This window comes from Mytilus galloprovincialis, chromosome 9 (genome assembly GCF_965363235.1).
Source record: "Mytilus galloprovincialis chromosome 9, xbMytGall1.hap1.1, whole genome shotgun sequence".
In the NCBI taxonomy this organism is placed as follows: domain Eukaryota; kingdom Metazoa; phylum Mollusca; class Bivalvia; order Mytilida; family Mytilidae; genus Mytilus; species Mytilus galloprovincialis.
This window is the reverse complement of record NC_134846.1, coordinates 1,409,197-1,425,240: the sequence shown is the minus strand read 5'-3', so window position 1 is coordinate 1,425,240 and position 16,044 is coordinate 1,409,197. Positions and strand designations below refer to the sequence as shown.

At 31.6% G+C, this 16,044-nt stretch overlaps 1 protein-coding gene across 2 annotated transcripts; it reads left to right on the top strand.

Moving 5' to 3' along the window:
* Positions 1-5: 5 nt before the first annotated feature.
* LOC143044207 (dehydrogenase/reductase SDR family member 7B-like) lies at positions 6-12,004 on the top strand. 2 transcript variants are annotated; one of them, XM_076216111.1, is made up of 8 exons: positions 6-46; positions 655-755; positions 2,482-2,640; positions 3,618-3,718; positions 4,507-4,726; positions 5,336-5,428; positions 10,108-10,254; positions 11,655-12,004. In XM_076216111.1, the coding sequence occupies exons 2-8, from the start codon at positions 737-739 to the stop codon at positions 11,864-11,866; spliced, it is 951 nt and encodes a 316-aa protein (XP_076072226.1). In that variant the 5' UTR covers positions 6-46; positions 655-736; the 3' UTR covers positions 11,867-12,004. The 2 variants fall into 2 exon arrangements, with proteins under 2 accessions (XP_076072226.1, XP_076072227.1); XM_076216112.1 differs by having other exon boundaries at positions 15-37.
* The last annotated feature ends 4,040 nt before the right edge of the window (positions 12,005-16,044 follow it).

The window sequence follows — 16,044 nt, the reverse complement described above, 5'->3', positions numbered from 1 at the left end:
TTTGAAATTTCCGCTTCCGTTTCATCCCATGTGCAAGGTACAAAATGTAAACAATACATTCTTTCTGTGAAAAAGCAGTGTTGATCCACATAAACCATGCTTTTTTAATAGTTTTTGTCTTTAATTTATCCGTTGATTTGAATAACATAATGTTGCAATCTTGCTTCAATTTTGGAAAGGACAAAATCGTACTGATAAATTATTTTTGACAGCAACTTGACAACACAAAAATAACATACTCAGTATTTTGTAAACTATGAGCCTATGTAGCCATTACCTTTTAAGCAAATGTGCTTTATCAATTTGGTAGTTGATAGCATACGAAAAAAGCACTTCAAAATTCATAAACGTCAGGAATCAGAAATTCTATCAGTATCAATAATAATTAAGGTACATTGTATCTAGCCATCTCAGAGATTGTCCAGCAACAATGAAGCCTGAGATGCCCATATTTCTTATGAAATTTTCAGATTCCTGTGAATTAACTAAACTCTGATTTTTTTTCTTTATGACATATACATAAAATTGTCAACTTTTTTTTAATTTAATACATGTATTTCCCAGTACTCAATCACAGTACTAATTCAATAAGGATTATTTCCTGCAATAAAGGGAACATTAGAATAACTTTGTAACTTTTTTTAATTTTGACAGATTTGTGATACGTTGTATTTAAAAGGCAAGATGCTTAGAAAATGGTGATGGCGTAATAATGTAAAAGATCAAATAAGTTTTCATGCATCTAGATTTGAAGTGTAAGTAATTGTTTTTATTTTCTATTATGAGCATCCATCTATTTATGATTAGAATCCATGATAAAAGTAAAACATTATCATGAAAATGATGATTTTGAAAATGACTTATAGGCTCAAAGTGTTGGGTGTTTTTTATTGTTTCTATAACATATATATATTTGTTTTTTGTTAAACTGCTATTACATACATACACATGCATGTCACTTTAATAAGAAAAATGTTTTTTGATATAAAAAAATGATGAAATAAAGGAACCATGAAGTACCTCTTTATGAGACAGAAACCCAACAGCATAGAAAAACTAAGAGTTATCTACAATTTAGAAATAAGATGTTATATGAATGCCAAAGAGACAACTTTCCAACAGAGTTCAAATGATGAGGCCATAATCAATTATTGCTCACAGTATTACCTTCAACAATAAGAAAACCCATACTGTATAGTGAGCTTTCAACGGCCATGACAAGATAAAGGAGAGGCAAAAGATACCAGAGGGACATTCAAACTCAGAAGTTAAAAACGAACTGACAACCACATAGCTAAAAAAGAAAAAGATCAACAGACTAACAAAAGGACACTAATTACATCCTAGAAAGTCTGTGTTTTAATTCAACTTTGGTACAATTAATTGCTTTAAATCATGTAAATTGTGTTTTACAGTAACTTCTATTTATCTAGCAAGAGATAAAAAAAACCCATTATGATGAGAAGTACAAAATTCTTTTATGTGCGGATTCAGTGAGAAAAAAACACTTTTAGGTTCAGATGTGTCCCAAAATATGTCAACATCCATGTAATATATAGTTTGCTATGACATGAAGAAAAGGAAAAATCTTGAATTTTCTAATAAATGCTTCCATTATGATGTCATTGTATTCTTTGCAAATTGTTCATTGAATGTTCTGAAATTAAACTGTTATTGTAAAAACATCTTAATCTTGTTAAAAGCAAGACAGCAACCCATCGACATATCAGAGAAACCATAAGCCTTGCAAAGGTCAATGTATGGTCATAAACAAAAAAACAAGTGGCTGTAATTCTGTTTAGCACTTAATCACACAGATAGGCAATATAGAAAAGGTGTACTGATATAAGAGGTCTCTAAACACAGAGTCAGAAGAAGTTTTTAATTAACATGAAATTAGATATGTCATGACTGTCCTCACCATCAAAGTCTCAAAAATAAAATAGAAAAACACTAATTAGGTTCCAGAGATAGGACAGCAAGCAAACTTCTACAAAGCTAAACTTATTGTCCAATAATATTTTAAGTAATGGTTGTATTATCTGAGCAAATCTTGGGCATTCGATTATTTGATGACATCCTTAAGGTGTACATAACACTACAGGGAGATAACTCAGTAAAAATCAGCTGAACATTTTAATCACGATCCATTGGTAAGGATGTATAAGGCTTCTCAATGATTAAAATTAGTGTTTGTCAAACTGCTTTATATATCCAATGATTTTTTTCCAATGAAGTGTGTGGTACAAGTTTTTTGAAATTTTTATATTTTTGTCAAATGGTCAATGTTAATATTTTGTTAAAATTTTATTAAAAATTAAAAAAACCAAATTAATTTTAGTCGAGGTGTTTTGTACCAACTGAATTTTAATATATTATAATATGTGAATAAAATATTCAACATTTATATCTATACAATCAAAAGCGTTATTTTAACATTACTCTAATCTTGACACTTTTTTATCCTTTTCTATTTTTTAGCTTATTATAAAATAATGTCACTGAATACTATAGGGAGCTACATAGGATTTCCTTTGGGATTTCTGGTATTTTTGTACATGATGATGTCATACAAGAAAAAGAAGAACATCCAGGGAAAAGTTGTCCTAATTACAGGAGCAAACTCAGGTCTTGGGAAAGGTTATTATTTACTGTACAATATCAGATCATTTGAACACAGAGACTTGGTCTTTAAAATGATAAACTAAAGTTCAAGAGTTATCTCCCATTCTTATGTTGCAAGTTCAACAATTTTTTTGTTGGTCTGAATTTTAAGGCTTAAAAAACTTTTATGTTCATATTTTTCCTGAAATAGGATTAAGACCCTTAAAATAATATATATATATATATATATATTGCAACAACACAAATAAAAGTAAAGTCTAAACTTTTCAAAAGATTATAGTAATGTTTTCAAGTCCTTGACTTTTACCATTCATATTTTTAGATGTAGAGATGCTAGAATTCATATACAATAAGTTTTTCTGTAAAGAGCTAAATCAATATAGATTTAAAATTCAATTTGAAAAATACAACTCACCATTCTGGTTTTCAAAATATATTTGGTTTAAAACCTAATACATTTTAATTGTACGCAGAGCAACTCTCTCTTGCCAAATTAGATAAAAATAAATCTCAATAATGTTTTTTTTATGGATATTATTTAGATTGAGGAATTTTAGAAAAAAAAGAAGTAAATACATGTACTTATTCTCAATTTTTTGGTAGTTTCAAATAAGGGTTAATTTATCTCCCCTGATGACAACACATTTGTGCAAAAGTTGTCTTTCTTGTCAAAATCAACTACATGTAAATGGTGGGCAAGCTAAGTATACAAGTCTAATTGATAATTCTATTTTGAATGAAACTGGAAGAATAGAAAGAAAAAAAAATGAATTTGTGCTTTTTTTGAAAGTGGTATGAAATTCTCAGATTTGCTTTAACCAAATTTGCTTTTAGATATTCATTAAACTGACTGATAAACAAGCAATAAATCCAAATGGCCAGTTTGCTTGTCATTTTTTGTTTAAATCACTGTGAATTTTATATTGATAGAGAAAAAAAATGTGTATCTAAGGGAATACTTTAATTGATAAATACATGTTATGTTTTTTAAGCATGTGCCAAAGCTTTTCATCAAGCAAAATGTCGAGTTTTATTATGTGGAAGGAACAGGGAAGCTTTACAAGCTCTCAAAGAAGAATTGGCAAATGTTAAGGTAACAATTTTTCTCAAAGTGTTATTTTTTCTCTTTTTGCATTATGTCACTACCTTGAACTAAAAATCATGCTGCACCAATATACAATACCTGTGTAGATGTAAATGTAAATGTAATCGCATAAGCATCTTACCGATCATTTTTCCTTCTTATCTCATTAATTCTACATGTTACTAAACATGTATGTCATCATAATTACTGTATTTGTTTACCTTAACTATTGTGTCTGTATTTATATTGTATGTTTCTCTGTAAACTTGTATCTAGTTTTTAGAGAATAAAGTATCTATCTATCTGTAGGAGGTGAAGCCATATAGATTTTTTTTACAATCTTTTAAATTTATTTTGTTTATAATAAAAAAAAATAGTTTTATTTGTTACAAAATTATAGATGTAATACCAGTACATAAGTCCTATGTTGATTATCAATATCTCAATTATATTTTGAGTAAATCAAGAAAGAAATAATAATGCATTAAATTGCTGAAAGCTTTAAAGCTGTTGAAATGTGCATTTCTTCAACCACTGTCTGAATAATTTAATTTAAATACAGGTACCAGGATGTGAGCAAATGAGAAACTATTTGTATTCAACTTTTTCAATGTTGTGGATGAATAAACTTCTTTCTTCACCCATAAACCTGACAAAAGTGTGATACATAAATTAGCCTATATAGTTATCAAAGGTACCAGGATTATAATTTAGTACGCCAGACACGCTATACCATTCTTATATTTTTTTCAACTTTTTAAATGTTACTATTAACGATCCTTTTTTATCATATATAGGTACCATCCTCTTACCCAGCAGAGATAATAGTATTAGACTTGGAGAAATTATCCAGTATTCCTCAGTGTATGGCTGATGCTGTGAGAATTCATGGTCATATTGATATCGTTATAAATAATGCTGGTCTGAGTTATAGAGGGCAGATAGAAGACACAAGTCTAGATGTAGATATCAAACTAATGACAGTCAATTATTTTGCCCAAATAGCTCTCATAAAAGGTAAGTCAGTTTTATAAGAACCCCTAATTGACCTTCTAGGTTTTGTTCTTTTTATACCACACCTAGGGGCATTATGTTTTTCGGTCTGTGCATCCATTGGTCGGTCTTTCAGTACCTCTGTCCACCAGTCCCGCTTTGGGTTAAAGTTTTTATGTCAAGGTAGATTTTTGATGAAGTTGAATTCCAATCAACTTACACATGTTCCCCATGATATGATTTTTCTTATTTTAATGTCAAAGTACAGTTTTTATTCCAATTTCACGGTCCACTGAACATAGAAAATGATATCTTAAGTTGGGCATCTGTTTGTTTCATTTAGTCACATAACATACAGACATTTATTGTTTGCTAATTTATCAGATTACCACATACCAAATGCTGGTATTAAAATCACCCAATGTTAATGAACAGACAAATGGCACCCTAGTTTCTGCAGAATAATGATAAAACATTTGAAAGTTGTAAAACAAAGAAAAACAACTTCTAGAGTCATGTTTTAATTGTGGCATTATGTTTTTTCCTATGTGAACTAATTAGGCCTCTAGAAGCCTCTAGTTTGTATCTGGCATCCTTTAACTAATAAATTTGACATTCTAACTTACATTACAGCTGTGTTACCATACATGAAATCCCAACTGAATGGATCTATAGTTAACATCAGTAGTATTCAGGGCAAGTTTGCTATACCATATAGATCTGCATGTAAGTAATTTATTTCTCTTTAAAAAATATTTTATTCATCTAAAGATGAATGAATGGGCATACCGAACCTACTATACATATTCTCTTTATAAACGCCTATGCAGCAACAATAAATCTTAAATTAAAATATGCTCAAAGGCAAAAATAAGAGAGAAGACAAAAGAACAACAAAAGTTCACAAATCTCTACACAGTAGAAAGATGAATATTGAGCTAGTCAAACACAAATATCTACACAGTAGAAAGCTGAATATTGAGCTAGTCAAACACAAATCTCTACACAGTAGAAAGCTGAATATTGAGCTAGTCAAACACAAATCTCTACACAGTAGAAAGCTGAATATTGAGCTAGTCAAACACAAATCTCTACACAGTAGAAAGCTGAATATTGAGCTAGTCAAACACTAATCTCTACACAGTAGAAAGCTGAATATTGAGCTAGTCAAACACAAATCTCTACACAGTAGAAAGCTGAATATTGAGCTAGTCAAACACAAATCTCTACACAGTAGAAAGCTGAATATTGAGCTAGTCAAACACAAATCTCTACACAGTAGAAAGCTGAATATTGAGCTAGTCAAACACAAATCTCTACACAGTAGAAAGCTGAATATTGAGCTAGTCAAACACAAATCTCTACACAGTAGAAAGCTGAATATTGAGCTAGTCAAACACAAATCAATAAAATAAATAAACGTCTTGAAAAATTGGTTTATTTATACAATTATAAATAATAAAATAAATATCAATCAGAAATCAAGCATTCTAAAGAAATGTAATCATGAAATAAAAAAGATATAGTAATGAATTTGAACTATTTACATGATGTGGTCCTTCCTTATCAGAAACTTTTTTATAATTCTCATCTTATTCAAACAGAACAAAATGAGACATCTATAACCGCTTATTCTTGAATTATAGAATATTTGCAAATTTTGAATCTAAATTTAAAACATCTGTCATCTATTTGTTACAAAAACAAGGGTGGAGTTTCTAAAAGCCACTTTTGAATTGAATCATGTTGCTCATGTTGAATATAATCATGAACACTTAGCAGTATGTACTATAATTTTATACAACCACAAAAATTAAAAAAATTTGGTCGTATATTGGTATCACGTCGTCTTCGTTGTCATCAGAGTTGTCCAAAGACAGATTGTTTCCGGATAATAACTTTTGGATAAGTAAAAAGAAATCAATAAAATTTTAACACAATGTTTATAACCACAAAAGGAAACTTGGGATTGATTTAGGGGGTTATGGTCCCAAAGGTTTAGGAATTAGGGGCCATATGGGCCAAAAACAGCATTTATCTAGTTTCAGGACAAAAAAGTTGTGTGTTAGTATTCAATTGTTCTGAAATTGTACCACAATGTTTAATGCCATAATTAGAAGGTTGGGATTTATTTTAAGGGGTTGTTGGGCAAATAGTCTAGGAATTAAGGGCCAAAACAAACATTTTTCTAGTTTCAAGAAAATTACTTGTGTGGATCTCTCTGACATTGTACCACAAGTTTCAATATAACACAGGGAAGGCTGGGATTCAGTTTGGGGTTAATTTTCCCGAAGATGTAGGAATAAGGGGCAAAAAAAGGGCCAAAAAGAAGCATTTTTCTAGTTTACAGACAATAACTTGTGTTTAAGTGCATGGATCTCTATAGATTTCAATACCACTAAAGGAAGGTTGGGATTGATTTTGGGGGGTTATTGTCCCAATAGTTTAGGAATTAGGGGCCGAAAAGGGGGCCTAAAATAAACATTTTTATAGTTTTCTAACAATAACTTATTTTTAAGTGTATGAATCTCTCTGAAATTTAAACCACAAATTTCCATACCATGAAGGGATGGTTAGTATTGACTTTGGGGGGTTATGGCTCCAAATGTTTCATAATAAGGGGCAAAAAAAGAGGAAAAACTAGGTATTTCTGGTCAATGGACAACTAAGACAATTTTAAAGCAGGGTAAGGGAGGTAATTCTAAAACATTTAACATACAATGTTTGGTATGTTTGGATTTACCTCCCTTACACTGCTTGTATATTATGTATAAAGAAATGTCAGGTTTTGGACTAATTGCAAAAAAAGGGAGTGGTGGTAGTTGTTTCCAATTTTTTTTTTCAAATTTCTCAAATTCCAAATTTTTTAAAAGTTTGTGTCAGAAACTCATATTATGTCAAAAATTTGATCACAATCCAAATTCAGAGCTGTATCAAGCTTGAATGTTGTGTCCATACTTGCCCAGACTGTTTAGGGTTTGCCTTCTGCGGTCGTATAAAGCTGTGCCCTGCAGAGCACATGGTTGGGTATATTTTAAAACAATTGAAAAAATATTTACACTTATTTATATGCCCCCGCCTTAGCTGAGGGGGCATTAAGTTTTTCCCTTGTCCGTCTGTATGTACGTCCATACATCCAAAAATTGGTTTCTATTCTCTTACTTTAATTTGCTCCAACCAAATGTTATGAAAATATTACAAAATGCTTATAACCACAAAACACAGATCAAGTTTGAATTTTGGTTGAGTCAGTTTTACTGTTAATTAGTTATGCCCCTTTACTAATGGAAAAAATTGGTGAGTTTTTTGTTTCCATTCTCTAACTTTAGTTTGCCTTAACCAAATGTTATGAAACGTATACACAATGCTTATTACCAAAAACACAGACCAAGGGTTAATTTTGGTGGCATCACTTTTAGAGTTCTAGAGTTATACCCCTTTACAAATGAAAAAATTGATAAATTGTTTGATATCTGTTCTATAACTTTAGTTTGCCTCAACCAAATGTTATGAAACTTATACACAATGCTTAAAACCTTGGAACACAGACCTAGTTTGAATTTGATGGCGTCACTTTTGTTGTTCTAGAGTTATGCCCCTTTACAAATGGAAAAATGCTGATTGTTTTGTTTTTGTTCTCTAAAACTTTAGTGTGCCTCGACCAAATGTTATGAAACTTATACACAATGCTTATTACCACAAAACACATATCAAGATCAAGGGTCCGGAAACGGTCATATATGCCAGACATGACCGATTTGGAAACTCAAAAGTCCTAAATCATTTATTGGGATTTAGGTCAAAATTTATTTTTCAACAGAAATAATTTCGGTCATTTCGTTGAGATTGAGTTTCAAATCGCCATTTTAAACATGTTTTTGTTTTGTTATCGATTTTATTGTAATTAAACTGCCACTCCAGTAAAGTGTTATAATCCTGAGGGCCCTCCTAATAGCTATATTAATGCCTCGGGGAGCTATTGGCTAATGATCGCTAATCTCTTTACCTGTGTTTTTAATTCACACCTGGCTATTAATCACAAGCTCCGAACTAATATTATAAAGAAATTAAAATTCAATACCAACTGTCTTCATTATTTAATTACTTTTCAGCTAAGGCAATTGTCAATTATGATTTAAAATTAAATTAAACTTGATTTAATTTACGTAGAAAAAAGATTTTTTTCACTACTAACACACGTGCTTTGTTTACTATGATACGCATGCCTAAAATTCTCTTCCACAGATTTGACACTAAATCGTGAATTTTGACTTCAGAATCGAAAGAAACGCAAGCGATGACTGAGAAAATTACGATTTTGAGTCATTAAAATCATTTTATTCTTAAACTGTTGCCTTCCCTTAATTGTTCTTGATCGATTTTAGGAAAATGGTAGGATAAATCATGAAGTAAACGCGATGCAACAGTTAAACAAGTTCGTTGATGCTACGAGTAGGAGCATACTCATGCAGTAATGAGATTTTGACAATCTGGTTTTGAAAAGGGGCACCAACTTTTAAGTTATATGAAAATGACCGAAATTAGGTGAAAAAATTTCCGGATCCTTGATCAAGATTGAACTTTACTGGCATCGCTTTTACTTATCTAGAGTTATGCCCCATAGCAAATAGAAATTTTCTGCATTTTTTGTTTTGGATCTGTAATTTAAGTTTGCCTCAACTACTAGTAAATGGAAAGAAACTTATACACAATGCTAATTACGAAAAAACTCAGATCAAGTACAAATTTGGGTAGTATCACTTTCACAGTTCTTGAGTTATGTCCCTTTATAACATTATATGCAAGGGGGACATCATCTGTGTCCAATGCACACATTCCCCATTTAGTTTTGTTTGTGCTTAACTTTAACATGCCATTATACAGACTTGGTGAGGGATTGAAAAAAACATTTCAAGAGAACCCTCTCTATATAAGGTTGATCATTATCCACTGGATTTATATAATAAAAAACAAGATTAATGGTTGTCAACTTAATTAAAGTCGTACATTATGTCTTCCTTTGCATGGAACAAATGTATTCCGATTCAGGTTTATGCTTATCCCTTTGTTGGTTTAGGGAGCTACCATTTGATTTTTATGGGGGGGCTAGGATGAAAAATTTTGTCCTGTATTTTTTTTTAGCTGTAATCTCTGTCCTGCCTTTTTATTTTTCACTCTGTTCGGTCCTGCCTTTTTTATTTTAGTTTATCCTGACTTTTTTTTACCTAAATTGTTGTCCTGACATTTTTTTTTTGCAAGTGTCTCATCCTGCCTTTTTTTTACTCAAAACTCCTGTCCTGCCTATTTTTTTCAAATTTCATCCTAGCTCCCCCCCCATAAAAATCAAATGGTAGCTCCCTTAGTTTAAACTTATAATAATGTGCTAAATATGACTTCTTTTTTAGACACAGCTTCAAAGCATGCAATACAGTCTTTCAGTGATTCTTTGAGAGCAGAAGTTGACAATATACATGTATGTGTAGTAAGTCCTGCATATATCCAAACTAATCTGTCTAAGAATGCTGTTTGTGGAGATGGCTCTAAATATGGACGTAAGTTTAAGTTTATCTATTTTTCTGCTGATGCTTGTTTGTTACGTATGTAATTTCCTCATGTCTTTCATTTTTGTACCCCTTAAGGAACAATATTTTACCTCTGTCCATCATTCTGTACACAAAAAGAACATGGTTTATCAAGCTAACTTGTAAAGTTTTTTATCTCTCTTTATTCACTAACTGGAATTGAATGATGCTCTTACGGTGTATGTTCTAAATTAGTCGATCATGTGATCAGAAGTGAAAATAAGCGGGAAATTTGAAAAATTACGAAAATTACGAAAAAAATATAGAGACGCGATTGCGATGGATAGTGCTGCGGTCAGTGCAATAGAACAGCGGGAAACTGTAATAGCAAAAAAATGGCGGCGCTAAAACGGCCTAGGGAGAACACTGCTAATGTAATGTATCTAATTAATATAATCAGAGCGAGCGGAGTGAGAAAGATTGGTATGAAAGTGTGAATGATCGTGTTAAATTTAGTAATGCCTGAAAGGGCCCTGTGATTGGGAAATAAAGAATTTGAATTTGAATATAAAGACTTAAATATAACACAAATTTTAAGATTGTGAATGTTATCCATATTTTGCTATATTGTCAATCTTTCACAAATGACAAAGAGGCGAAAGATACCAAAGGAACAATCAAAATCAAAAATTGAAAATGATCTCACTGTCATTGCTAAAAAAGTAAGGGACAAAAGACAGTACACAAAAACAGTGGCCGATCCAGAAATTTTCTTAAGTGGGAGACCATTTCCTGCCTAAGAGGTGGGCCGCTCCAGTCATGCTTCATTAATTCCCTATATAATCAACCACAAAAGGGGTGCCAGACATCTGCCGCTGCAAATGCAAAACACAACAAAGAAAACTAGATTGATTAACACGAGATTGCATTTCCGTCAAAAACTTTGGTTTTAGTGAACATCATTTGTGCGTTTAGGGGCATCGTCACTTCCGTTCCAATGTTGAGCGAGTGATTAGAAAAATATGATGCTATATTGCACAAATTATTCAGCAAATTGAATTCTCATCATTGACAATCAGCACTGCTGTCATTAGGGAATTGTGATTAAATACCTACATAACATTACAAACATTATTTCTAGTTTATCCTGCACAATGACGATCACAAAGACGCTTGATGAACGTTAATAGTGCAGGGATACAAGCGATCCCCTCTATCTGGTAAATGATGTCATTGAGGGGCGCATAATTGAAGAGTTTTTTTCCAGTGAAGGACATTCCGAAAGTGGTCTATTCTGTGTTGATCTTTTATCCAATATCAAATTTCTAAATGCCTTAAAATGATTTTGTGATGTTTGTTGCTTTCAGCATTGACTGATACCCAATCATTTTTCAATATGGTAAATGTGTACAATTTCTGTATTATTTCAGTGATGGATAAGACCACACAATCTGGAATGGTGCCATCATATGTTGCAGAGAAGATCCTGTCAGCAGTAGAATTTGAACTGAATGAAGTCATATTAGCTCCTGTTCATCACAAAATAGCTATTTATTTAAGAACAATTGTACCTAACTTATTTTTTAAATTGATGAAATCAAGAGCTAAATCTGGAAAAAAAGATTATGAAAAGAAGGATTGATTTTACTGTAATTCATTATGTATTTGTAAGAATTTTCACACATGCAAGGCCATACAGGTTTTACTGTCAAAAATGCATGCAAGTTATTATAACCACTGTTCTAACAATAAGCAAATAAACAAAATCTTTAAGTTTTCATTATTAGTATTTTTCTACTTTGTTAGCATCAAACTGTCTTTATACAATTTTCAAAAAACATTTTTCATGTGATTTTGTTGATTCCTTGAAAATGCAGGTACCGTATTTAGTCGTGTATAGAACGCAATTATGTATATAACACAACCCCTTTTCATCCCCTCAGAATTGTGAAAAAAGGTGAAGAAAATAGTTGATTTTTTTTTAAAGTCTAGTTCACTGTAAAGATCTTTTTATAGGGACCTGCTATTCCATGTATTCAATCTCCATTTAAGTCTATTATAAATGAAAAAATTGTTCAATCAAATAGTCACTGCATTGACTGCAATGATTAATTGAATGTTACTTGCTTACTGTATGGTCTCAAATACACCTCAGAACATATAGAGAACTTTTCAAGTTCGATGCATTTCTGTCTTTCTTCTTTTAGGGGTGTCATCAATTCCATTCCAATGTTGAGCGAGTGGTTGCAAAACTATAAAGCTATATTGCACGAATCATTCGGCAAATTGAATTCTCATAATTGTCTTTCAGCACTGCTGTCATTAGGGAATTGTGATTAAGTACCTTCAGAACAAATAGTATTTCTAGTTTATCCTGCACAATGACGATTTCTAAGACGCTTGATGAACATTTATAGTGCAGGGATATAGGCGATCCCCTTTATCTGGTAAAAGAACTCATAAAGGCAGGCATAATTGACAAGTTTTTTCCGGTGAAGAACAAACTTGAAAGTGGTCTATTAGTTTAGGTAGCAATAAACAGTTAGGAAAAAATATCAAAATTTGCTCTTATAAATTTTACCATCCCCTTTTCATTGCTTTCTTGCAATATAAAGCTTACTATTTGTGTCATATATGTGCATATGTATGTAATCAGAATCTTCCATAGATTTTATATCCAGTATATAAAATGGTAAAATATAGTTTCATTTGGGTGTATCCATGGCAACAGTGAATAAACTGCTAACTGTGTATTGCTACCTACAGTGAATAAACTGCTGACTGTGTATTGCTACCTACAGTGAATAAACTGCTAACTGTGTATTGCTACCTACAGTGAATAAACTGCTAACTGTGTATTGCTACCTACAGTGAATAAACTGCTAACTGTGTATTGCTACCTACAGTGAATAAACTGCTAACTGTGTATTGCTACCTACAGTGAATAAACTGCTGACTGTGTATTGCTACCTACAGTGAATAAACTGCTGACTGTGAATTGCTACCTACAGTGAATAAACTGCTGACTGTGTATTGCTACCTTAAACATATTTTATTGTTAAAAAAAAACAAATGGATCAGATATAAGTTTGTAACTTATGTCTTCTTTGAGAATTTCTTTGTTGGATGCAGATCTTTTTCATTACCTATTTATAAATTTTCTATATTTTGTAATAAAATGTTATGATATAACTTTTAGTTGTTAAAACCCAATCAAACAAAATATAACAAGAAAATAAAAATCTGAAGTTAACCTCAACAGGGTTAACAAGTTCAAAGGTCATGTAATTAGGTCAGCCTTAAAATATAAAAATTAACTAAACTGAAGCAAACATACCACAAAACTGAATAGAATAGAAAATGAAATACTAGTAAGTGTTAAATCACTTTGATTGCTGTTATTCATCTTGACAGTATCTGATTTGGTTTTTGTCTGTTATCTCCATTGTTACCTTATTCAGTTTCTTCAAGGTCTGGTACTCTGAAACTCATTGATAATCACTGAGCACTTACTGAGTATATCTTTAAAGTAACATATTTGAAAGTAATCAATACATTGCATATAGAATGGGGACATCTTTTTAAGATTTTATCATTTGTTGGTTAAAAACAATAGGATTATAACCAGTGCTACAAAACTATCACAGGGTTGAAGACATTTGTAAGAAAACTTTGCAATATGAATATAGGGTGTGTTGGCTTTTCTTGTCACCAACTTACTAGATCTCACTAGTTACAGCCATTCAATAAATAGTACTCTTTGAAATGGGTTTTTATGACTGAATCTTTGTTCAGTATTAAAGGTCAATTCCTGTGGTTTATCAGACGTTGACCTCATTTTCATGGTTTATTGATCAACATTTAGTGCTTTTTCTCAGATACTTTATGCAATAATTAGATTTAATTTTGTATATTAAATTATTGAAAAATGTACATATGGCCATAGTTATTAGATTTTTAGTTTTACGAAATTTTTTGACAAAACCAATGGGTAAAAAATGGACGAAAAAAAAAAAAAAAAACTGCTGCTGCTGATTTTTTTTTTAATACCAACCGTCAATATCAAAATTTTTTTTTTTTTATTTCACCAGGAGATTTTCTACTAGTGTAACTGTAACAACTATTTTTTTTTTCTTGACAAGGTTTGAATTGAAAATCAATGTGCAACAACTTACTAAATCACCAAGAGCATAAATTTAGATTCTTTCATGCAGTTATGAACTAAAAATTTTTTTTTTTTGCATGAAAAACACTGGGTCGGAGGAGAAAAAAAAATAAAAATCAACATTTTTGATTTTATTTTTTTTCCTATTTGGCAAAAATTAGGGTAGGAGGGTTCGTAAAACTAAAAATAAAAAAACTACGGCCTATCTGTCTGGTTTATTAACAGTAGTTTCTCAGATACCGTAATCAATAAAGCTTTAATTTGGTGTCGTGAACTATTGTAAGGTGAACATGTTTATGTCCTGATTCATCCGACCTTGACCTCATTTCCTGGATCATTGATAACTATAAAATCTGGTACCTAAAGAGACAGATAAAAATAGTGTTTGATACTTAATTTTGTGAGTATGATATGTTTCTCCTGAAAGCATCATTCATCTCTGGACCTATAGTTGGAGAATGTCTTTGACTACGACTGTTCAAATCCAAATAAAATCAAACAGTCCCACCATGTAATTTTTAAAAAATGAATAAATAATGCTCACTATAATGTTGAACTGTCAACGACTAATCACCTTACATAACAGGCAGTTCTCTATTATTAACAAGTTTACCAATCCAAAATTGGTTTGTCATACGAGCAGTAGATCATATCTAAAACAGTAATCCAAGCACAGAGGCGGATTTAGGGGGGGTCCGGGCCCCCCCTTTTTTGGGAAAAAAATTGGTTGCTTATATAGGGAATCATTGAAGCATGACTGGAGCGGGCCCCCTCTTAGGTCAGTCAGTGGGCCCCCACTTATGAAACTTTCTGGATCCGCCACTGAAGCAAACTTAATAAACTCTAAATCCGACAACAGCATTGACCCAATAGAAAATAGAGATGTGGTATGATTACCTATGAGAATACAGATAAATTTCCATTGAAGTTCCAATGAAGTAGATGTTAATAGCAATTATAGGCAATCATGTATACAGCCTTTAAGGGCATACGATACAGTTGACTGTTCCCGTATTTACATTTTCATAAAAATTTTCATATAGACTATTTTTTATCTGATTAAATCAAATGTGTTATAAAAAATATACCTTCATGTGCAACTTTTGAGTAAAATGAGGTCGAAATTTTGTATATTTGCTAAAAATTCGGATTTGTGACCGTATTTTCTCTTTCGAAAGAAAGACATAACTTTTTTGAAAATTTTTTGGTCGTATATTGGTATCACGTTGGCGTCATCGTCTGCGGCGTCGTCGTCATCGTTGTCGTCCGAATACTTTTAGTTTTCGCACTCTAACTTTAGTAAAGTGAATAGAAATCTATGAAATTTTAACACAAGGTTTATGCAACGAAAGGAAGGTTGGGATTGATTTTGTGAGTTTTGGTCCCAAAATATTAGGAATTAGGGGCCAAAAAGGGCCCAAATAAGCACTTTCTTGGTTTTCGCACTATAACTTTAGTTTAGTCTGAATCTAAACATATACTTAGATGTTTGATTATGGGCCCAGTTTTCAAGTTGGTTCAAATCAGGATCCAAAATTATTATACTAAGTATTTTGCAATAGCAAGAAATTTTCAATTGCACAGTATTCAGCAATAACAAGAAATCTTCAATTGCACAGTATTGTGCAATAGCAAGAAATTTTTAATTGCACAGT

What these genes read in the sequence shown, in the direction of transcription:
- LOC143044207 (XM_076216111.1), top strand. An exon ending in AAACTCAGGTCTTGGGAAAG is followed by an intron (nt 2,641 to 3,617) that starts GTTATTATTTAC and finishes ATGTTTTTTAAG; the next exon opens with CATGTGCCAAAGCTTTTCAT. An exon ending in AAGAATTGGCAAATGTTAAG is followed by an intron (nt 3,719 to 4,506) that starts GTAACAATTTTT and finishes TATCATATATAG; the next exon opens with GTACCATCCTCTTACCCAGC.